General features: G+C 39.6%; 1 protein-coding gene across 2 annotated transcripts in view; it reads right to left on the bottom strand.

Annotated features, from left to right (window-relative positions):
* Positions 1-831: 831 nt before the first annotated feature.
* The window catches only part of ror2 (receptor tyrosine kinase-like orphan receptor 2), a 346,535-nt gene continuing 322,782 nt past the window's right edge, over positions 832-24,584 (bottom strand). Inside the window, exons 9-13 of one of the 2 annotated variants that reach the window (XM_067983246.1) lie at positions 21,675-21,802; positions 18,165-18,479; positions 10,245-10,487; positions 6,007-6,209; positions 832-3,684 (exon numbers count right to left, since the gene is read on the bottom strand). In XM_067983246.1, the coding sequence (XP_067839347.1) occupies positions 2,236-3,684; positions 6,007-6,209; positions 10,245-10,487; positions 18,165-18,479; positions 21,675-21,802 (2,338 nt within the window). In that variant the 3' untranslated portion in view covers positions 832-2,235. Of the gene's footprint in view, positions 3,685-6,006; positions 6,210-10,244; positions 10,500-18,164; positions 18,480-21,674; positions 21,803-24,584 lie in introns of both variants that reach the window. The other variant, XM_067983245.1, reaches the window with a different exon arrangement.

A 24,584-nucleotide genomic window follows, 5' to 3' on the forward strand; every position in this document is an offset into this window, starting at 1 on the left:
GCTGTTTGTCAGATTGCTGGGGTTTTTAATGTTTTGCTTCTCATCTTTCATGGTTAGTGCTAGCTGAACATATTTACTTGGGCTTCAGGCAGAGGGCAAGTCACAGGTTTGCCATTCCCTAGGAGCAGCCTCCAAGTCCTGAATCTGGTTTAAAGATGCATGGTTCCTTGGGGTAGTGCAGGAAATAACTATATGTAGAGGGTAAGAGAAGAAAAGTTGTGCAAGCCCCATGAATGTCTGGGTATTGTTATCCAACCATATCAGGAGTGTGCAATAATTTTTTTTTAAAGATAAGTGTGCCGCATGGTCTAAAAGTTTGAGATCTAATTTCTGTACCAGTGCGGTGTATGTAAACTTTTTTTTAAAAAACAGTAAACAATTTACTGTTTCTTGTGAGTCACTGCCAAAACAGAGAAAACCTCTAGTTTAAAACCATTGGGGCAGGTGGCGATGGTACTCACATATTACAGGAGGAATGGGCGCTCTCAGTTTAGTTACTGCAGTCTGGGATGCTTATTGATCATTACTATCAGTTCTTAAGACTAAACTACAGCAGACTAGAAATATAAAAGTATAAAACTAAATTTAGGAGACTGCTCTAAAATGAGAACATAAATAATCCAATAGGTTAAGGATGGGAGAACTGCATGAAAAAAATCAGTTTGTGAAAAAATGTAGTTTTACTAAACTTGGTAAAGTTTATAGTTATCTATCGCAAGCTATTCATTTGAAGTCACTTGAAAGTGACCAGCACCATACCTATTGTAGCTTAATATTACCCAAACACAACCTTTAGCAAGAAACTGCATATGCCTGGTGTTTAATCACTTTATTTGAAATGCTATGTGGCTTGGTTTACAAAATATATAAACAGTGTGCTCATTACAGTAATGCAAATCTTGTGGTGTGCTTAACAAGAACTCCTTATAAACTAAACAGGAAATTTAAAGGCCAGTCAATAAAGGGGAAATTAAATGAAGTGGAATAAGTATTTACTTAGCAAGTTTACAGTTAAATTATAAAATCAAACTTTTATTTCATCAGGTATGTCAAAAGAAAATGATCAAATGTCATGAAACATAAATTACAATTAAAGCTATGAGGTTTTTAAAAATGTAAAATGCAAAGTTCACTATCTGTACAGCATATTTCTTTTTTTTAAAAAAGTAACAAAAGGAAAGAATGGACTCCATACGCAAAATAGTTTGAAAACATACAAATGGCAATTTAAGAAATAGTAGGATTTTTAAAAAATGGGCATTCATGTTTTTTGTATTTACAAACAGAATATTTCACTTAAAATGTTTAAAGGTGGAAACCTGTAATCAACTAATTGACATTGTACATGCAAAACAGAGTAAGGCAGTTAAAGGGTCATTTGCTGGTTAGTACGATACACTAATAGTGTAGTTTGGTTTCAGTGCTGTGATGGAACAAAGAGCAGCGTCTCTTCTGTCAGATGCCACACACCAGCTACCTGCACACCAGTTCTCTTTCATAAAATGTTAGGATATTTTGGAATCCACTTTCGTTCTGCTTTCTTCCACATAAATTTCTTCAGGTTATTTACATCCCAGCCTGTATCACTTCAGCCACGACTTGGTTGGTTGTTGGGAGCCTGAGGGGTGGGGGTTCACAATACTGCTGAGTCATCAGAATGTCTTTTCTTTGCATACTACTAAAATGTTTATAAAATAGCTATGGAGTAACCACCATTCAAGTGTACAAATATGTACAATGAATGTACCTCCCTTGAGAATTGTAGGATATTTGTTGTCGTTTTCCCCCTTGCATCAGTTTTTACTTCATTAAATGTGTTTCATTATAGTTCAAAGCTTCAGCATCTAGGTTACTGTGTTATATAATTACGAGGTATTGCTCGACATTGTAAAGTTGCACAGCAACAGTAGAAAATTCAAAACTGCTTATTCAGTCGAGTCACGAACCTCCAGAACACATTTTTGTTCAAATCTGCAATACGAGCCACCTCTGCGGCCTGTATACGTTCCACTGAACAGTGAATATAAATTGCAAGGATCGAGGCTTTCTTACTGTGCCAGCTACCAATGACAAATTTGAGGGCAGCCTAATACAAAAAGGTAGGCCACAAATAAATTGAACTCGTCAATAATGAAGAGATTTAAAAAAGGTTTAACACTTTGTTTCACATTCTTTTTTATTATCACTAATATGTTGGTAATTAATTCGGCCTCATCTTTGTTTGGAAAAAAAAGTTCATGCTTCTGTATCCACTTCCACATCAGCAGTTTGTGGTGTGTCAGCATCACCGAGTAACTCTGTTTCTGGTACAAATATTTCATTGTCTTGTTGGAGATTCTCAGATGCAGGTACTTCATCAACAGCGGGCTCATTAGGCTCATCTTCTGTGCCGTTTGACTGGTCCGGAATCAAAGCAATGCGGTCTGTACCGGACGCATTTGAGGGCGCTGTTGTTACATAACCTGTGCTTGTGGAGCCACTTCCACTGTTGTGGGAACCTGTCTTTGGTACCATCTGTGGGGGTAACTGCTGAGGCATCTGCATTTGGATTTGCATTGGGTAAAAATTTGGCAAATAGGCACCATAGGCTGGCATTGGCTGGTAGCCATTTACTGGAATGTACAATTGGGGTGGTGGAACCATCGGCCGTATCTGTCCTTTTACAGGTAGGAACTGAGGCGGTGGAAAATGTGCTTTTTGCTTTGGTCCCACATATCTTACATTACTAACATTACTGACTGGACTGGTGCTGAGGGAGCTAGTCTGTGTGGCATTGCCGCCCCCAGAAGGAGGAGCCGAGCTGTTATAGTTTGACAGATTTTCCCACGTTCGGAGTCTTGTGTGGATATCTTTAAACCGTGGTCTTCTTGATGGAAATTCATTCCAACACTCCAGCATCACACTGTATACCCAGGCTGGGCAGTCATCAGGACAAGGCAATACGTGACGGTTTCTTATCATTTCTATGACATCTTGATTGGAAAACCCACAATATGGTTGCAGACCGTAGCCAAATATTTCCCACACCACTACCCCAAAAGACCATATGTCGGAATCGACTGAAAATTTGCCATATATGATAGTTTCAGGTGGCATCCAGCGGATCGGTAGAAGTGAATTCCCCATCAGCTTGTAGTAATCTGCAGAGTAAACCTCTCTGAAAATGCCCAAATCAGATATTTTTACGTGGAGTTTATCACAAACCAAGACATTCCTAGTGGCCAGATCCTTGTGTACGACATGGTGGCTGGATAGGTATTCCATGCCTGCTGCTATCTGAGTCACAATGTGCAGGAAGTCAGCTGGCTCTAGTGCAGACTTCACTGTCCTGTCATCATCGCTATTTCCAACATCTGAATGTGGTGACCGCATTACTAGGAATTCATGGAGGTCACTCTGGGAAGGGTAACTAAAGATCATGCTCATGGGCTGTTCCTTGGTTACTATGCCAAGCAGACAAACGATATTTGGATGCTGCAGCCGAGATCGCATCAAAGCTTCATGTTTGAATTCTTCCCTGAGTGACACTTCAGTTTTATCCTTCATAGTTTTAATGGCTATAACTTGCGCTTGTTCACCAGGGCCCGTGCTGTACAGATGTCCCTTGTACACTTTCCCAAACCGATCCTCTCCAAGCTCCTCCATAAATCGCACTGCAGATAGACAGATATCTTTCAATTTTCCCTAGAAAGACAATCCAAAAGAAATTGGTTAGCAAAAGGAGAGACAATATTTATTTGGCATTACTTAAAAAACAAAATCAGTTCTTCCTGTTTTTTGACAACATATTAATCTTTTAAAGTTATTGCCTATTTTCTGTACAATGAACCACTGACTACCCCCATTAGCAACAACCACTTTGATCTAACACAGATGGACAACATATTTGACATTCATCTTTATATATTGAGGGCTGAACATATGGCACATTGCACTAAAGTTCATGTTATCCAAGAATAAGTTGATTTTGAACTTATTACAAAGATGAATATTGAGTTTTTTCCACAAATTTCTGATCTTGACTGAGTTGGGGGTGTGGTGCGGGGAAGAAATCGTAGATGAGATGCTCCAGGTCTCTCATACACTTTAGCAGTTGTTTACATTGTGGTTAATGTCCTAGAAAGAGGTCAACTGACAACCGTTTTTGGCCAAGGAGTTATGGTAGAGGAATATCTGAAAAAAGGGTGAACATAAACAAACCAAAAGAGTGAGTTTATGATTTTTAAATGCCCATAATGTAGCAATTAAATTATTACAAGAATCTCACATAAGATTGTTATTGTGCAAGTTTAAAGCAAAGTAGTTCTCTCAACAGCTCGGTGAGTAAATGTAGTGTGGCTGCTACTGCCCACAAACACTTGGAAGATCCATCTCAGCCATGATCTGTACTGAATTAGCTGATCTTGGATGGGGTACCAATAGATGTACAATGATAGGCTTGGGAGGTGGGAAAAAGTCAGGAGCTCTCACTTTTAATTACTATCCAAGGTTCCGTTAGAAAATGAGGATGTGGATATAGAGACATTGTGTAAGGACTGGATTGAGTTAGGTACTCATTGAACCATAACCCAGCAGGAGACAAAAAGAAAAAAGATGACTGTTGTGGAGGAAAGTGTGTTTGGGCTTTGACTGCTGTGTAAACTGGGAAGTTTCAATACATTCACTAAATCCTAGCGTAATTTCAACCCTTATTACAGGGTATGTTTACAAAGCTTCATTAGAGTTGATGGGTTACACTGTGGAGTAAAGGGAATGGTTATGACAATGTGTAAAAGTTAATCTGGTATTTGTTTTGCAGTAGCTCTTGCATTTCAGAAGAGTTTTACATCTCACAATGTCAAAATGCTCCAGACATCAACTTAGAATGTCAAGTACAAGATGATGGATAACTGAGGTACAAGTGGATCTTGGAAACAGATTACCCACAATGGCATGTGGTATTTTGCTGCATAATGAAGATTGGTTAAATTCCCAAAACAGATCAATACTGTTACACACAGGTCTGGAAATTCCCGAGGGAGTACTTCGCTATGAGATGCCATCCCGAATTTCGGGGACAGGGTAAATTGCTTGGCCAGGGTGGGCCTCAAAAGGGACTCACACCAGATCTCAACCAGTATGGATTCCACTGAGGCCTTTTAAATTCATAAAAGGAATTTCCTGGGGAAACCTGGGAACTTCCTCCGACACACTCCCTTGACGTGGGGGGGGGGGATGGCAGGCCAAGATCCACACACAGCCTTCCCCCCACTCCCCGATTGGACATTTAAATATCCAGTCTAAACGGGATAGAACTGCAGCAGAGCCAGGTTCCAGACCCCCTTTCCGGGCACAAATGTCACTTACATCCTCTTTAGCCCCAGGAATTTCAGTGTTCATGAACAATCACTGAAATTCCTTTTAAAATGTAAGACTCTGGAATGACACCATGTACTTGACCCAAAATATAGGAGAGACAAACTGATCTTGAGTTTAGCAACATATACTTAATGCAGCTCATTTGCAGGGTCCATACAACAGATTATACTACTTGCAGTTATATACAAATTTCACCCCAAGATGTCTCAAGACACTTATACAATTAATTACTTTTGAAGAGCATTAACTCTTATGTAGACAAATATGGCAAATGTTCTGCACCATCAATATGTACAAACGGTTATGAAATGAATGACCAGTTAATTTTATGGCATTGGTGGAGAGAGGAATGTTGGCCAGGCAAACGCCAAGCTCTTCTTTGAATAGTGCAATTAGACCTCGATTGTCCATTTCCACAACTGGACCAAGCTGACAGGACCTTGGTTTAACAACCCCTCTACAAAAAGAGCACCTCCAATAATGCAGCACTCTTTCACCACTGCACTGGAGTGTCAGTCTAGATTATACACACATAACCCACAGCCTTGAGCTCAGAGGCGAGACCGTTGCCAATGAATCAAGTTGACACATGATCTGAAAATCATGTAATAATGTTAAAATATTACGTGACACCAGCATAAAATTTACCTGTTTGTGAGGGCTGATGAGTGGCATCTCCATGTCCTGACTGGGAGATGCCATCAGCTGGCGCCTCTGTGGAGAAGGTGTGGATGCCTTGTGTTTGTTTCGACACATGCAGACTAGGAAAAACAGCAAAGCAATGACCAGTGGAATGGCAATGCTGGGGACAAGTATGTAGAGGATCTCCATCTTGCTATTTTCACGTGGATCTGTAGAAATAAACAGGTAAATATGCTGCTGAAATTGTTCTTATTTGTTCAGAGTGCCTTCCTAAATTACCCCTTTTAAATATGAATTTAAAGAACTATAAATATCCTTCAATTTATTTATAAGCTTTTGTTGTTTTAATAATGGGCTGAAAAGATAGTTGGAGAAGTGGTTTGTAAGTTGTTGAGAACTCTAGTCTGAGAGCGCGGAGTTAGCACACAGTTAAACGAGAAGCACTGCAGGCAAACAACTACCCTGTGATGTTTAATCAGCTTCATTGTAATATCCACCTCAGTGTCTGCTCGAACTCAATTCTTCCGATGAGGTTATCAGGCTTACTGACATAATATTTTGTTTCACAAAAAAGATAAACAGAAATAAAAGGAAGTTGAAAGTTGATAAATTTTCATAATTTAATTTTGAGAAATGTCATTGGTGGTAACAGTATTAAATCACAAGCAACAGTAACTGTCAATAACCATTTTAAGCACATGTATGATGTTTCGAGTTAGGTGGCAAAAATTTTTTTTGACAAAAATGTAAGTTGAGGAGGGAGGAGAAGAGGAAAAAATATTAAAGTAACAGTTTATTTTCAGCCATTTTATTTACCAATCATTTACCAACATTTCCTCAATTCTCCAAAGTTATTGTTTTGGGAACATAACTGATAATTATTTCAGTGACTGCTCTGTAAAATATCTCACTGTTAACTTGCACACAATTTCTTTATCAAATAAGGACTTTGTATCTTCCAGATAGTTTTACAGCTATATTAGCTTTAGCATAAGATCCCATCACTATGAATAATTTATTGAGTAAATTTAAGCATTTGAAGCATTACTTAAAAAGTCCTTTAAATCACTTTCAATCTCTTACTTTCCCTGTTTATTGGTATACTGCTTAACTGACATCAAGCCATGAACGAACCAGAGCTTTGTCCAGCTGAACATCAGGAAAACTGAAGCCACGACATTGGGTGCTTGACAAAAACTCCATAGCCTTCCCAGCCGCTCCATCGCCTTCCTAAGCTGCTCACTCAGAATGAGCCAGATGGTGCACATCTTGGTACCCTGATGGACCGAGGACTGAACTTCAAACTCATCACTATGACCACACGCTTCCATCTTTGAAACATTGCCCGCTTCTACCCCTATCTTACTCCCTTTGCCAAGGAAACCCATATCCACACTTTCATTACCTTGACTCAACTTTTCAAACAGCCTCCTCCCCCACCTCTCAGGCTCCTCCCTAAACAAACTCCAGCTTGTCGAAAATGTCATTACCTGCATACTCTCCCACATGCTAATCACCTCTATCCTTTCAATCTCCACTGGCTCCTTGATTTCCAATGCACAAAATTCAAAATCCTTATCATAATTTACAAATCCCTCCATGGCCTCATCCCAGCCTATCTCTGTGACCTCCCCCAGCTCTCGCCCTATAATTGTCCGACTTGGAGTGCAGCGAAGGTTCACCAAACTGATTCCTGGAATGGCAGGACTGTCTTATGAGGAGAGATTGGTCGACTCGGCCTGTATTCACTCGAGTTTAGAAGAACGAGGGGGGATCTCATTGAAACATATAAAATTCTGACAGGGCTAGACAGGCTGGATGCAGGGAGGATGTTTCCCCTGGCTTGGGGGGGGGGGGGTCAGAACGAGGGGTCACAGTCTCAGGATACAGGGTAGGACATTTAGGACTGAGATGAGGAGAAATGTCTTCACTCAGAGGGTGGTGAACCTGTGGAATTCTCTTCCACAGAAGGCTGAATATATTTAAGGAGATAGATAGATTTCTAGACACAAAAGTCATCAAGGGGTATGGGGAGAGAGCGGGAATATGGTATTGAGATAGAGGATCAGCCATGATCATATTGAATGGCGGAGCAGGCTCGAAGGGCCGAATGGCCTACTCCTGCTCCTATTTTCAATGTTTCTATGACGTTGGCCTACTCTTTGGATTCTCTTTCTTTCCCTCCCTCCCCAGTACTCCTCATTTGGTGGCAGAGCTTTATCTAGACCCTATCCTCCAGAACTCCCTTCCTAAACCTCTGTGCCATAACCCTATCTTTAAAGGCCTCATCCAAACTGAACTTTTCGACCTGCTTTTGTGGTTAGCTCTCCTAATTATCCTATTCCTGCTCAGTCTGTTCTCTCTTCCATTCATTTTATTACATTAAAGATACTATACAAATGCAAGTTGTTGTAATACTGTACTTTCTTTCTATCGTTCTGCTGTGGTGCCCTCCAGTGGTCAATTTAATAATGTAGCACAAATCAGTACTGCATAAACCTTGTAGTGCTATATTGTCAGTGATTTATAGTCAAGCAACATTCTTTCTTCAGTTATTCGATTTCAGTCTTTATGTTTCAAATTATTTACACAATGATCCAATTTGGTTTCCAACTCATGTAAAGGTGGGATCTTTAAACTGTGACCCACAGCCCATTTACAGCCCACAAGCAAAACCCTGGAGATTCATTTTATATGACACTGCTTTGGCCCATCTAAATTTTAGAATGGTTTTGGAATGATTTGTTCTCAGCACTGTTTCCTCATTGGTGACTAATTCCAAGATCCATCACTAAGGGAGTAATGGTGCTGAACAAACTTTTCTAAAACATCTGGTGTTAAATTCAAAATGGCAATCCAAGTGGAATACAAAATACAAAGAGTGGGTTAAAGCAAATCTGGGAGAGAGAAGGCAGAGCACATTGTGGAGAGCGAGGGAAGCATACTGGGGAGAGCAAGGGCAGCACACTCGCAAAAGCAGACTGGAAACTACAGTTCATTACATTAGCTCCATCACAGTGGAGAGTTTGGACCAGAGAAAGCATGGATCAGGTGCCAGCAGATTAAGGAGACACACTGAGACACCAAATTACAGAGTACAGATAGGTGTGGGTCAGTGGTGCAGCATATCAGTTTTTCTAATGACAAAGTTTTCTATTTGAAACTGAAATATTCCATCAGTTTCATGTTTTGTATCGTGCAAATGTGGCCTGTGAGGCTCCATGAAATGCAGCTAAATGCCCACTATTAGAAAAAGTTTGGATACACCTAGGTAAAGCTTGAAGATTTGAGCAGGATAGAAATTATGTTAATTTTACAGATCTTTAGCAACAGGCCTTGTATTTTTATCCTTAAAGTCCTGAGAAGTAGGTCTGGAGGAGAACGATAGCACATTTTCTGTTTAAGATTTTTTATTATTTGGTGCAGAATTACCAAGAGATTCAATGTTGAAGAAACTGATGATTTGTTAGAAGTATGTTTCAATTTATTTAATTAAAATTATTCCTGCTCTCGTTCTTGTCCCTCACTCCATACATCATTCCCTAACCAAACTGGTGAGCAAACAACCTGCTCCCAATCCTTTACCAATGCTGCTCTGTAGCCTGTTGTCAGAATATGCACAACAGCAGCTCAGGGTGATCTGCCTCTGCATTTCTTTACCTCTGTGGGGAAAAAAGGCCAGATTCCACTTGGTACCTTCGCTCAAGAGCACAGGGAACCAAGGTGAGGGATATTAGCATTGGAGAATGGAAAACTTTCCCCATTTCAAGCACCCAGAGTTGGCATCAAGCAATCCTGGATCGGGATTAAGGGCTCGATGCAGAATTAGACTCCTTCTACTCAGCCCAAGCCTTAGAATAGCACTTCCAACTGCACCAGTGTGACGTTCTCCATTTCCCTTCACTGGCCATCCTTGTGACCTCCCTGAATGAGATTGCTAATTATTGCCAAATTAGGGGTAGTTCTGCAGTATGTTTCATGCTTACTTTCATCCCGTCAGTTTGGGTTGGGTTTAAACCAAGTTCCAAAGATGAGGGGGTAGTATGCTAACCCACTCCACCACCTTATCCCCGATTAATGGCAGTTTGTTTTTCATTTGTATTGTTTATATTCAAATTACATGCGACTCATTGCAGGAGAATTCACTATTACACTGCAAAATGTTTAAGATCTAGTACCACATTACCAAAATATGGTTTTATGGTGCAGGTTACGTGATCATGAAACAGGCAAGTAAAGCTTACGGCAGGCAGGGATATCACAGAGTTCAAGACGAGCTTCGCTCTGTGTGTAGCACCACGGTCCATCCATTTGTCCACCAGGATTTCGACAGTATGCGTGGCCACCTCCAAGTTCTGGATACTCCAAGCTGCTAAACTGATGAGCATGAGGGTATTGGGAATTCCACAACTGGCACTTGTATCCTGATTTGGTCATGCTGACAGTTCCTCTGTAATCTGCTCCACTGCCATTGTAGCATTTATGATCTGTGTGGCCAACTTAAACAATGATACACTTAGCATATAGGGCACACTAGACTTAATAAAGTACTTTTTATTCAATGCTCAGAAACCCAAGCCTGTTTATTCTAGAATAATTGCTGGTTCTTCTCTTATACAACATTCAATTACACCTAATTTTTAATCTCAATTTGCCTTCAGTGTTAATTTAATCCTCTCTGATGGTTAACCCTGTAATACAATCCACATGATACAGTGACTCAAAGTGCCTGAAGTGTCTTGGTGATAAGTTTGAAAATATTTCTGGTTTTATGTTGTATTATATTACACAATAATGTATCCAATAATAGTCTACCCATGAGTGGATATCCAGCCTGATGGGTACTACATATGCAAACTATGTAGATGAAAGCTTGTCTTGGCTCTTCTTTCTTAAATCTACTTTTTGTTCAATTCCTTCTATTTATCTAAATCAGTTAAAAGTCTTGCACAATTTCATAGAAAAGATAAACTTCGAACAATTTTCATTAAAACAGTTAATGTCACAAAGACACTGCAATTTACAAATACATTGGAAAATTAGCCTTACAAGTGTCATTTTCAAACTGATGGTTAGTTATAAAGTCAGACACATGGGGGTAATTTTAACCTAATTCGCCAAGCGGGAAACCCACGGGATCGGGTGGAACACCAGTTTTACACTTCGGCCAATATTGGTTTGCACTGACTTCAATGGAAAGTAAAATTGGGCGGAGTGTAAAACCAGCGTGGCAGATTATCCAGCAGTTTACCGACGGGGTGTAAGATTAAAATCCCTCTCCCTCCCCCACCCCAGGGAGTCAGAAGCAGTTTTTCTATAAAATAAAAAGGAAAAGCAAAGTGTTGAAAGTCCAACATGTGCCATCTAATTTGGGTGGTGTTGGTCTCACCCACAAATTCATTGATGGTGCTGTTCCATGGATTGTTTACCACTTGCGAGCATCCTAGTTGCTGGTCAATGATATGGGTTTAAGGGATGTACGAACAAATGTTTTTACCCATTAGATAAATGAAGCCATGATCCACAGCCAACAGGGAAGGTAGCCAGTGACCTTGTTAATACTTATAAGAGGCTACTGCAAGGAGGTGTAAGATGAAAGTTGTTGGCCTCCATGCTGTACCTCCCCACAATGGAGATTTGGAAACTTGTGATGCTCAAAAATATTTTAGTTATTGTAGCCGTACCATCACCTATGAAGTTATCTTGCTCTATGTAATAATCTCTGGATTATCACCTGAGCCACGAGCAAATTGGCGTAGGGTAAATAAGACTAGAGAGTTAAATTTGTGGCTCAAAGATTGGTGTGGGAGAAATGGGTTTCAATTCATGGGGCACTGGCACCAGTACTGGAGAAAGTGGGAGCTGTACCATTGGGACGGCTTTCATCTGAACCGTGCTGGGGCCAGTGTTCTGGTGAATCATATAACTAGGGCGGTAGAGAGGGCTTTAAACTAAATAGTGGGGGCGAGGGATCAAGTAAGGGAAGATGTAATAAATTAAAGAAAGACGACAAGGCAAGAGAGCAAGGTAGCAATAAGGGAAATGATAATCAGAGAGTGGCAGGAAGGGACAGAGCATGCAAACTTAAGATTGCGCCAGCAGATAAGGTGAGAGGATGCAAAAATAGTAAAAAGACAGCACTAAAGGCTTTGTATCTTAATGTGCGAAGCGTTCCTAACCAAATGGATGAATTGACAGCTCAAATAGAAATAAATATATATGACCTAATAGCCATTACAGAGACATGGATGCAAGATGACAAAGGCTGGAACCTGAATATTCAAGGGTACTTGACATTTTGGAAGGACAGGAAGCTAGGAAAAGGTGGAGGGGTAGCTCTGTTAATTAAGGATGACATGAGTATAATAGAGAGAAATGACCTTAGTTCTAAAGACCAAGATGTAGAATCAGTTTGGGTGGAGATAAGAAATAGTAAAGGCAAGAAGTCACTTGTGGGAGTAGTTTATAGGCCCCCTACCAGTCACCACACTGTAGGACAGGGTATACAGAAAGAAATAATGGGGGCTTGTGAGAAAGGAACAGCGATAATCATGGGTGATTTTAATCTACATATAGATTGGAAGAATCTGATTAGCAAAAGTAGCCTGGAAGATGAGTTCATAGAGTGCTTTCATTCAGTTTCTTAGAGCAGCACGTTCTACAGCCAACCAGAGAGCAGGCTATACTAGATCTGGTAATATGTAAAGAGACATGATTAATTAATGACCTCATTGTAAAGGAGCCTCTAGGTAGCAGTGATCACAATATGATTGAATTTCACATTCAGTTTGAGGGAGAGAACAGTAAGTCTAAGACTAGTGTTTTAAACTTAAATAAGGGCAATTATGAGGGCATGAAGACAGAGCTGGCTAAAGTGAACTGAGAAATTAGGTTAAGGGATAGGTCAGTAGAGATGCAGAGGCAGACATTTATTGAGATATTTCATAACACTCAGCAAAGATACATTCCAGTGAGAAAGAAAGACTCTAGGGGAAGGACGTACCATCCGTGGCTAACTAAGGAAGTTAAAGATAGTATCAAATTGGAAAAAAAAAAGCATACAATTCAGTGAAGATTAGTGGCAGGTCAGAAGATTCGACAGAATATAAAAAACAGCAAAGAATGACTAAAAGAATAATAAGGTGGGAGAAATTACAGTACGAGAGCAAGCTAGTTAGAAATATAAAAACAGATAGTAAGATTTTCTACAGGTATTTAAAAAGGAAGAGAGTAAGTAAAGTGAGCATTGGTCCTCTAGAGAGTCTGGGGAATTAATAATGGAGAATAAGGAAATGGCAAATAAATTGAACAGATATTTTGCATCCATCTTCATTGTAGAGGATACAAATAACATGTCAGAAATAATTGTGAATCCAGAGGTGAAAGGGAGGGAGGAACTTAAAACATTTACAATCACCAGGGAAAGGGTTCTGAAAAAATTATTAGAACTAAAACCTGACAAGTCCTCAGGTCCTGACTAACTTCATCCTAGGGTCTTAAAAGAAGTGGCTGCAGAGATAGTAGATGCATTGGTATTAATTTTCCAAAATTCCCTAGATTCTGGAAGGGTCCCATCAGATTGGTAAATAGCAAATGTAACTCCTCTATTCAAGAAAGGAAGGAGACAGAAAGCAGGAAACTACAGGCCAGTTAGCTTATCATCTGTCATAGAGAAAATGCTAGAATCTATTATTAAGGAGGTGATAGCAGGGCACTTAGAAAATCTCAATGCAATCAGGCAGCATTAACATGGCTTTGCGAAAGGGAAATCGCGTTTGACTAATTTATTAGAGTTCTTTTAGGAAGTAACAAGCAACATGGATAAAGGGGATCCTTTGGATGTGGTGTACTTGGATTTCCAGAAGGCATTTGACAAGGTGCCACATCAAAGGCTACTACACAAAATAAGAGCTCTTGGTGTAGGGGGGTAACATATTAGCATGGATAAAGGATTGGTTAGCTAACAGGAAACAGAGAGTAGGCATAAATGGGTCATTTTCAGATTGGCAAGATGTAGCGAGTGGAGTGCCACAGGGATCAGTGCTTGGGCCTCAACTATTTACAATCTATATCAATGAGTTGGATGAAGGGACTGAATGTATGGTTGCTAAACTTGCTGATGACACAAAGGTGGGTAGGAAAGTAAGTTGTGAAGAGGACATAAGGAGTCTGCAAAGGGATATAGATAGGTTAAGTGAGTGGGCAAAAATTTGACAGATGGAGTATAATGTGGGAAAATGTGAATTTGTCCACTTTGGTAGGAGGAATCGAAAAGCAGTACATTATTTAAATGGAGAGAGATTGCAGAACTCTGAGGTATAGAGGAATCTGGGTGTCCAAGTACGTAAATCACAAAAAGTTAGTATGCAGGTACAGCAAGTGATTAGGAAGGCAAATGGAATGTTGTCATTTATTGCAAGGGGAATGGAATATAAAAGTAGAGATGTTTTGCTACAGTTGTACAGGGCATTGGTGAGACCACATCTAGAATGTGCGCGCAGCTTTGGTCTCCTTATTTAAGAAAGGACATAATTGCTTTGGAGTCGGTTCAGAGAAGGTTCACTCGACTGATTCCTGGGATGAGGGGGTTATCTTATGAGGAAAGGTTGGACAAGTTGGGCCGAGACACATTGGAGTTTAGAAGAATGAGAGGTGATCTTATTTAAACATAAGATCCTGAGGGGACTTGAAGGGGTAGATGCTGAGGGGATGTTTCCCCTTGTGAGAGAGATTAGAACTAGAGGCCACAGTTTAAAAATAAGGGGTCTCCCATTTAAGACGGAGATTAGGAGAATTTTTTTCTCTTAGAGGGTCGTGCGTCTGTGAAACTCCCTTCCCCAGAGAGCAGTGGAGACAGGGTCTTTGAATATTTTTAAGGCTGAGCTCGATAGATTCCTGATTAACAAGGGAGTCAAAGTTATAGTAGGTAGATGGGAAAGTTGGGTTGAGATCACAATCAGATCAGCCATGATCTTATGAAATGGCAGAGTAGGCTCAAGGGGCTGAATGGCCTACTTCTGCTCTTAATTCATATGTACTGCAAAGTTCAGCACCGAAGTCCCACTTTCACCAGGCTGTTAACACTATGAATTGGGTCTTTTATGTGACTTTTATATCCATTTAAAAAAAAACATAGAAATTAAAAAAACTTGATCAATTTTCTATTCAGAAGAAATATTTGTGTCACTGTCCAAATACATTTCTGACTCAATGTTCATGATGGTGAATTACATCTGCATCATGAAGATAGGCTATCACATTACCCTGTCAGACTTTGATCTTTTTAAACCTTCTTACACCACATTATTTCAATTCTCATTATCTTAATTCACTTTCATGGATGAATTGCAACTTCCCAAACCTTTGAGTGCATCTATCATTGCCTTGAGATCTTGGTAAGGTTTCAGTAACACCCAGGTAAATGAACAGCAAACTCTGGTAACTCTTGTTAAGTACAGGACTATGTTATGCCATCATGAAATTTCACTTCTGTCTTCAAAAGTGGAAGTGTCTCACAGCAGTCCTCATTTAAAGTTTAAAATATAAAGCAAATTTATTAAATAAACAAATGACTGAAGTAAAAGTGATGTAATAGTTACAATGGCATCTTATCTAATTCTTCAAGTATAAATTTAAAAAAAAAATTTGCAACTCTGAGAACTAATTAATCTCAGATTCAGGACCAATGCTCCCTTAAGTGGACCTTGTATCCCCTACGATCAGCAGCACCCTTTTAATAACCAATATCTAGTTAAATGATAGCATGATCCAGGGATTGTAACATAGACCCCTTGTTTCATCTACTGGATACTATGATTTCACATGTTGCTATGAGCATTTCCTGTCTTTAGGGAACAGACTGAAAAAGCACTTTAATGAGATGAGGCATGATTGTAAACCAACAAACTGGTTAATTCTACATAGAATACATGAATGAACAGAATACAATTTTCCAGTGAGATACCTTTATTTCCTACCACTCAGTGCACCATAAAAATATAAATACGCCACTTTGTCACTATTCTAGGCAGACCCAATCTGTCCTTAAACTGACTGATATTGACTTAAAGTTATAAGCAGCATGGATTCCCTGTACCATACTGGAACCCCCATGTGTCTCTCACTGTCTTAGTGACTGGCAAGAGGGACACCTTCCCTCTCTCGAAATGGAGAGAGAGAAAAACAAAGACAGTCCTCTGATCCCTCCCTCAACTCAGTGTGTTGAGGATTATTGTGTTGAGATGCATATAGTGAAAACACTGTTCCCGGCCAGAATGGAGATGATTGGGTAATTCCGCAGTCAATCATGCCTGTAGACAGCACTGCTGTAAGTGACTGGGGTTGATTTTACACACATAATTCGTATGTAACTATCCTCCATTCGCTAATTTGCTGGAAAGGTAATCAATTTTATCGAGAAGTTTCTGTAGTCTCGGTCATTAGTTCTGATTGCTGTATTTCGTAGAAACGCCTTTTAAATAGACTCTGTAGACTGTTTGCTGTATTGAGCTCTTTAAATTGATTCTGTTAAGTAAATAGCAAACTGCAAAGCAAACAAAGTCTTTTTTTTTATTCGTTCATGGGATGTGGACGTCGCTGGCGAGGCCAGCATTTATTGTCCATCCCTAATTGCCCTTGAGAAGGTGATGAATAGAGTTTATTTGAATCCTGCCATAAGTCTCATCCTGCCTCCAACTCATTGGTTGACACAGTAGTGTCAAATAGACATTTTGGCTAAAGTTACCGTGAAAGAAAATCCACATCTTTTGTGTGGGGGCTGGCAGCACCTGGTTCAGCACACGCCCTGCCAGACACAGATATTGAAAACCATTCTAGCACCAGGGTGCAAACTGTTACATAATATACTGAAATACTTCTTATTGTCTCAAAGCTGATGTAACATGCGAAAGCACACAGTCTATAATGGCTGGCCTGTCTTATACCCAACCCCAGGAACCAACTTAATCAACATTTCAAATGGCTTATGTATCTCTGCGAGTCAACTCTTCGTAAGCTGAAACTATCCTTTATAGCAATATCATAATTTGAATCAAGACAGAATTCCTTCTAGCTTATATAGGTAAAAATCCCCAAATCTTACACAGTGCTGCATGATATTTTTAAAACTGAGAATAAAGCATCTTTTCTTCAGCCATTCCTAGCCTAATAGGTTTGATTTAAAAGAAAAAAAACTAATGTTTCTAAAATAATTCCAGTATTTGTATGTAAAAGAAACTATTTCCAATTTCTGCATCATATTTCCAAAAAAATACAAAAGCAGTCATTTGTCAAGGAGCCAAAATGTCTAAACTGAATGAATCTATCAATCACACAAAAAAAGATCAGTCTTCTGAAATCGAGTCTGAATCACAATTGAACTCTGACTCAACTAAGGATACTAAGGAGCTTTTTCCCTTCGTTGAGGGTTCTATAACAAGGGGGCATAGATTCAAGGTAAAAGGCGGGAGGTTTCGAGGGGATTTGAGAAAGAGCTTTTTCACCCAGAGGGTGGTTGGAGTCTGGAACTCACTGCCTGAGAGGGTTGTGGAGGCAGGAACCCTCACAACATTCAAGAAGCATTTGGATGAGCACTTGAAATGCCATAGCATACAAGGCTACGGACCAAATGCTGGAATATGGGATTAGATTAGACTGGGCTTGATGGCCGGCGCGGACACGATGGGCCAAAGGGCCTCTATCCGTGCTGTATAACTCTCTATGACTCTAACTCACCTAGTGATGTTTTGACAGCAGTTAACATTTGCAACCTGAAAGGAACACAGCCTTACCTAAGCAGCAGAATAATGCATTGTTCATTGATCCTGTCCTCAGACTGTTGACGACATATAGTCAACATCAAAGCAATTGAGTGGTTATGTGCTTTACCAGAAAATAGAAAGCATTGGGGTTTGAGGGTGGCAGGATCTTTTGCTCCTCTGCACTGCTAGAAAGTCATGTTTACTGATATTTGAAAGTGCAGCTTACTGTATTCCATTAAGTCTGTAAGCTGAACCTGTGATTTTCACTTGAGGTCCATCAGTGTGAGTGCTCAAATGCTCGAAACAGTTCAATTGTCTGAGGGAATATTTCCATCAATGGAAAAATGGAACAAATCAATGATTGATGGGATTAGTCAAGACAAGCCAAATCTTTTTCATACTTACATCTGTTAATCCTATCCACAGGAATTCCAATTCTCATGCAGCTTGCAGCCTCTGGGCTTTCAGGCAGTGGCAGATCCTCACAGTTTGGCAACTGAAGCTGCATAAGAATGAGTGGGTTTGACCTTGCGATAATGTATTCCGTTCTGCACAGATCATTTTCCAGAACTTCGCACTCATCCCGGCATAATTCCCGTGGTTTGGGGTTACGGGAATTATCATCACAGAGAGGGAACACAAAATGGCAAAAAGATGGAATGGCAAACTGTGAGCACTGATCCGAGAGATGGGTGGAAGTACCAATCATAGTAAATGCAGCTGAAATAGGAAGCACAAAGTTTGATTTTGACACCAGTGCTAGATAAAACCTATAATTATCAAACACATGATTACTATAAACTACTTGTCCCAGTTTTATATGTACATTTTTTGTTTGATTAAGGATCACCTGCAACATGTCTAAATTAAAAAATAATTCATGTAATAATGTTAATCTTCAGATTGGAGATATCAATTTTGGTGAAATATTATTGAAGAAAATGTGTGGAATTTAGTTTTTAAACCCTGAGTTCTTTGTGATTTCTTTTAATATTCATTAAAGGGTGGTGGAAGCAGATTCAATCGTGGCTTTCAAAAAGGAATTGGTTAAATACTTGAAGGGAAAACATTTGCAGGGCTACGGGGAAAGAGCGGAGGAATGGGACTAACTGGATTGCTCTTACAAAAAGCTGGCAGGGACTCGATGGGCTGAATGGCCTCCTTCTGTGCTGTAACCATTCTATGAAAACACACACATGCATATAGGGTTTTATTTTTAGATGATTCAACAAAATTACAGTTTAGAATGGGTTCCACTCAATGGCATCCTTGCTTAAAACAAAGCAGCATTAAAAAATGCTGCTTTTAAACAGAAGATTGGTTGGACTCGATTATTTATTCAGTGAATTGTGCTATTTTCTCAATGCCAGAAAAGTTGATAATTTTAACACTGATAATATTAAACTGTAATTGTTCATCTTTAAGTAATTTGTCCACTTTTACTTTAGATAAGCCACTGATTTTGTTTTGATCCTGACACAGAATAATTTTAAAAATCACTTGATACATATATAATTCTTATGGTTTTGATTTAAAAAAATAATTTGCAACACAGGATAGCCCTGTTACTCTTGAAACTTGAACATTACTGTTTAGTTTAAGTACAGGAATACTGGACAGCCAGCCACAATGCCCAGTTTCAATCCCACCTTCCAATCCACATTAAAACTCACAGGAACTATATTTTACTAATTCTCTGCCAAGCCATAAGTGATAATACTGGTATCAGCAGAGACACCTTCATTTGCCAAGCTGCAAAGTGGCACTGAAGTCTGTCTACCTTTGTTGAAGGAGGAAACATTGCATGGTGGATGCAGACAGTACCTCATACCACTTCAAAGGAAATCTATTGCAGCAAAATACAACAGACACCCAAGAGATTCAGCAGCTTCATGCTTAAGAACTTTAGATCTTCATTCCATAAAATTGTGCCTGTTAATAAATTCCATACATTTTGCTGTCATTCCTGGGTCGAGCATTATTTAATTGTTGCAAGCATCTCAAAGATCTGCAGGACAGGAACTGCTTCACTTTACCACATGGTGTCTCTATACTACAGGAAGTGAATATTCAACTCTACCGTCATACTGTTGGCACAGTGACCCCTTATTAATGCTGGTTGAGAGCTTGAAAATCCTACATTACTGTATGTTTTAAACACAGGAAATTGCATGCTTCAAATAAACAACATTTTTGCAAAAAGTACTGAAGTAAAGTTAATCTGATCTGTAGAACCAAGGGCTTGATGAGCCAAATGGCTCAGTAAAGAATTGGCTTGAAAACCTACCTTGCTGCACATACTCAAAACATATTTATCTGGTATTAATTTGAGGGTTTCTCAGTCATTTCAAAGATGACTGAAATAAAGTTCTAAATCTTTGTAAAATACTGCCTCAGCAGTGAGAGCAGTGTCAGTTCTGGTGATTTCACAGTGTTATTAATAACATGCATGGTCCATTGCTGCAGAACTCATCCAAGACCTATAGGTTGGTGGAGAGAGAGCAAAGAACTGGCGGGGGGGGGGGGGGGGAGGGGAGGGGAGTACTGTAGAAATAAAGAGAAAGAAAGAATGAAACAAAGGGGGAAAATAAAGTAAAAGCAAGAAAGTTACATTTTATTTATTAATTTTACAATGGGAGTTGGGGAATAACAGGAAACAAAAGAAAAGCTGAATTTAAACAAACATTATGGGGGTGATTTTAAACCCGAAGAATGGGTGGGTTGGGGGTGGGTGGGAGTTGAAAATAGTTGTTATTTGGGTTGCGACCGCAACCCGGCTTTATTTCCGGGTTTAACGTTGGTGTACAGGCTTCCCATTGGGAATGCAAAGTTCGAAAATGTTGCGGTTGCAACCCAAGAAAACAACTATTTTTAACTCCCACCCGCCCCCAAACCACCCGTTCTTGGGGTTTAAAATCACCCCCTATAGATCTATTTCCTGGGTCAGAAAATCTGATTTGAACAGGGACCCTGTAATTTTATCTACTTCAAAGCTAAATTTAGATCTTTTAGGACCCCTCCATTTCCAACTATTTATTGTCCATGAATACTAATTACATTTCTCCTGAAGTTTGGTGCTTAAAAATGACACCAGTATATACAATGGTATCTCTTCCTTGTCAGTGTACTGCAACGATCACTTCATTCGAAATATAAAACAAAACAGGGGGTGAAATTTGACTTTGGCAGTAGCACAGAACGGGTGATAGCGAATCGGCAGCTCGTTTTACACTCCAGCCAGTTTTCTTTTTTTTTACTGACTTCAATGGAAAAGAAAAACGAGCTGCCGATTCGCTGTCGTCCGTTTTACACTACCGCCGATTCACAGAATTTCACCCCCATTGTTTCCTCTAGCAGCCTACGTAAACCTGTTTATTACAAATACAGGCATCGTCCATATTTCAGTCACTGGAAATGGCAGCCATGGACAATCCATGCTGGAAAAGAATAGAATAGAATAGAATTTTTATCTAAATCCTGGTAGACAGAAAGTCAAGTCAATATAGAGATAATATCACAAGCAGATAGCATGTATGACAGCAAGAGGCATACAAACAGGTAAACACTGTAAACCTGGGACAGTTCTGCTTGTATTTTTGTATGAGCTTTTAAATTGTGCAACTCTTGTCTACAGACAAAGCATCAAAAACTTAAAGGAGGTTTTATTTTAAAATTTGGCATTAATATTTTGGATTTTTAAAAAATTACCTGTTTTAAAAGATACAATCCAAGAGTTCAACCCTACATCATTAAACAGCACTCACAAAACAGAAAAAGTACAGCAGTTATCACAAGCAATGACTGCAATTCAAGCACTAAACAGAAGTGCCACTGAAAAATGTTGATCCTTTGTTTGAACATGTATAAAAACAATTTGATGGTATACACAATGGTGCATGGGTACATAATGCCTACCAGTAATTCGGTTTTCAATTTCTCCCTGCATCTGGAGGGAATCCACATAAATGCTCTGGTTTCCAATGAATCGAGCACATGCTATTCCCCTGTATGGCTGACAGAATCCATCTTCATTGTCTTCATCACTGCAGAAGCATAAATACATTTTGTTAGAGTTACTGCTTACTGTGCTTGGGATGTCAAAGAGATAAAGCGTGTCTTGCTTTTGCTAATTCTTTTAGCCCTAAGGATACTGTGTAACTACTGAGCTTTTAGGGCTGTAATGGACTTTCCACTTTAATTTACAATAAGTTGATAACACTAAATGTATTGGTCTTACTAAATTAATTGTTTTATTTGCAGCTTCCTCTGTGGTGATTGATGTTAGTGGGCATTCATGGTTCAATGGTTTCAAAAAAAATTGTTGGGAACTATTTGTTCACTCAGATTGCATAACACTTACTGTTGCCCACAGAACAATAGTTACTGCGTTTCAAAATAATATCTTGTCTGTGAAGCATTGAGACATTATCAAGCACTAAATATAATCAAATCTTTCTTTTATATATTTGATGATGATCTAAATTATATTGGAAAGTCCAATTTCACAGCATACACATTGCCTTAGTGGTTCACTAAATTGATTCCTGGGATGCAAGGGTTGTCCTATGAGGAGAGGTTGAGTATAATGGGCCTGTCTTCTCTAGAATTTAGAAGAATGAGAGGTGATCTCATTGAAACATATAAAATTCTTAGAGGGTTTGACAGGGTAGAAACTGAGAGGCTGTTTCCCTTGGCTGGGGAGTCTAGAACTAAAGGTCATAGTCTCAAGATAAGGGTTTTGCCATTTAGGAACTAGATGAAGAAAAATTTCTTCACACAGAGTTGTGAATCTTTGGAATTCTCTACCCCAGGGGGCTGTGGATTCTCAGTTGTTGAGTATATTCAAGATTGAAATTGATGGATATTTGGACACTAGAGAATCAAGGGATATGAGGATCGGGCGAGAAAATGGAGTTAAGGTAGAAGATCAGCCATGATCTTACTGAATGGCGAAGCAGCCTCGAGGGGTCATATGACCTACTCCTGTTCCTACATCTTATGTTCTTATTAACAAAATCCACTTTTATAATGGCGCTGTTTTAGCTTGGATTGTGGGAGAGCATCATCTGAGATCCAGTTGTCAGCATTTACACTACTGAATCAGCTTCTTTATCCCAGTTGTAGACTCAGGAAAACTGAATGTGCTGTTGGAATAAGGAAGTTGAATTAAAGCTACTTTTACACTATGCAAGGGCAGTGCTCGCATTGCCGGTTCTTGGCGCAAGGATCTTGTGCAGCCAGCTACAACCTGAAGGTAAACCCATTTTTAACCGAGGCTTACTAGCAGCACGTTTTAGCGAATATGGCAAGTTTACCTTCAGATTACACTAGCTCCGTAAAACCACTGTGTCAGGAATCAGCGGTGCAGCACAGGTCTCTCATAGTTTAAAAGCAGCTTTAGTAACATTATTGCTGAGAGCCAGCTCACGGGCACCAATCTTCCAGAATCCCACCTAAAACATTAGATAAATGTGACCATTCTGTGCCACATAGTGGTAGGATGTGGTTTCTCCCCATGAAGATTTCTGAATCTCAGACATTTATCTGAGGGCAGTGTCAATTTGTTTTGTCAGATTGAAGGAAAGACATGATTGGAAGAGACAAGCTAGTTACAGACTCGTACATTCCCTAGAGTTTGCAGCTCAACCAGGCAAGAGGAAAGGGAGATATCTAAAAAAAAGTATCAACTGTATAATCTTGTGACCCTTAATACTAACAAACACCACATTTATCAGAAGCAACTTTTGAAAAATCCAAGGTCAACAATGATGCACACAAACGGAAAGTAACACCTGAAAACGTAAAAGACAGGTTAACATTTTGGGTGTAGGCCCTTCATTTCTTTTCGGATACTTACACACCTGCTGTGTATTTCCAACATTTTCTGCTTTTGTTTCAGATTTCCAGTATTTGCAGTTTATTTTTCTTATTTGTTCACGGGATGTGGGTAATCCAGCAAGGCCACATTTATTCCCCATCCCTACTTGCACTGCGAAGGTGATATTAATGGGCCGCCTTCCTGAACTGCTGCAGTCCTTGTGGTGATTGTGCCCTTATGATGGTGTTAGGTAGAAAGCTTCAGGATCCTGAACCAGCGACAATGAAGAAACTGCAATCTACGTCCAAATCAGGATGATGTGTGACTTGGGCGAGGAACTTAGAGAAGATGGTGTTCACATGATCTTACTGCCTTTATCCTTCTTGGTGCTAGATGTCTTAGGGCTGGCAGTGGGGGGGGGGGGCGGGGGAGGAATACTGTCGAAGTAAGCGTGGTGAGTTTCTGCAATGCACCCTGTAGATACTACATACTGCAGCCACAGTGGTGGATATTGAGTCCAGTGGCAGCAGTGTCGATTAAGTGAATGGATTTGCCCTAGATAGTGTTCAGCTTTGAGCGTTGTTGCAGCAGCACCAATCCAAGTAAGTGGTGAATATTCCATCACATGTCTGACTTGAGTCATGTGGAGAAACTTATTGTGGAGTACCCAGCCTCTGCCCTACTCCTGTGGTCACACGTGAATATGGCTGATAGATACTCAATTTGTCAAAAATAAATTTCCAACTATGCACGGAAACAAAATGCCATGAAGATTATTAGACTATGCCTGCAGTCCTCCATATGCTTGTAAGGAGCATTGGGCTGGATGGGAGTTGTATATGATGACATCTTTTTAAAAAAAACCTCAAAGAGAGAAAAAAATCTGCATATGATCCTGCAGCTTTCCAAGGTTCAGCCAACTACCTTTAGACACCGCACTATAGGCTCAAATTTGGTTTTGCATGTAAATTATATATGCAATTCATTTTTTGAATAAGCACTGTTCA

The sequence above is a fragment of the Heptranchias perlo genome, chromosome 4 (assembly GCF_035084215.1).
Source record: "Heptranchias perlo isolate sHepPer1 chromosome 4, sHepPer1.hap1, whole genome shotgun sequence".
Lineage (NCBI taxonomy): Eukaryota > Metazoa > Chordata > Chondrichthyes > Hexanchiformes > Hexanchidae > Heptranchias > Heptranchias perlo.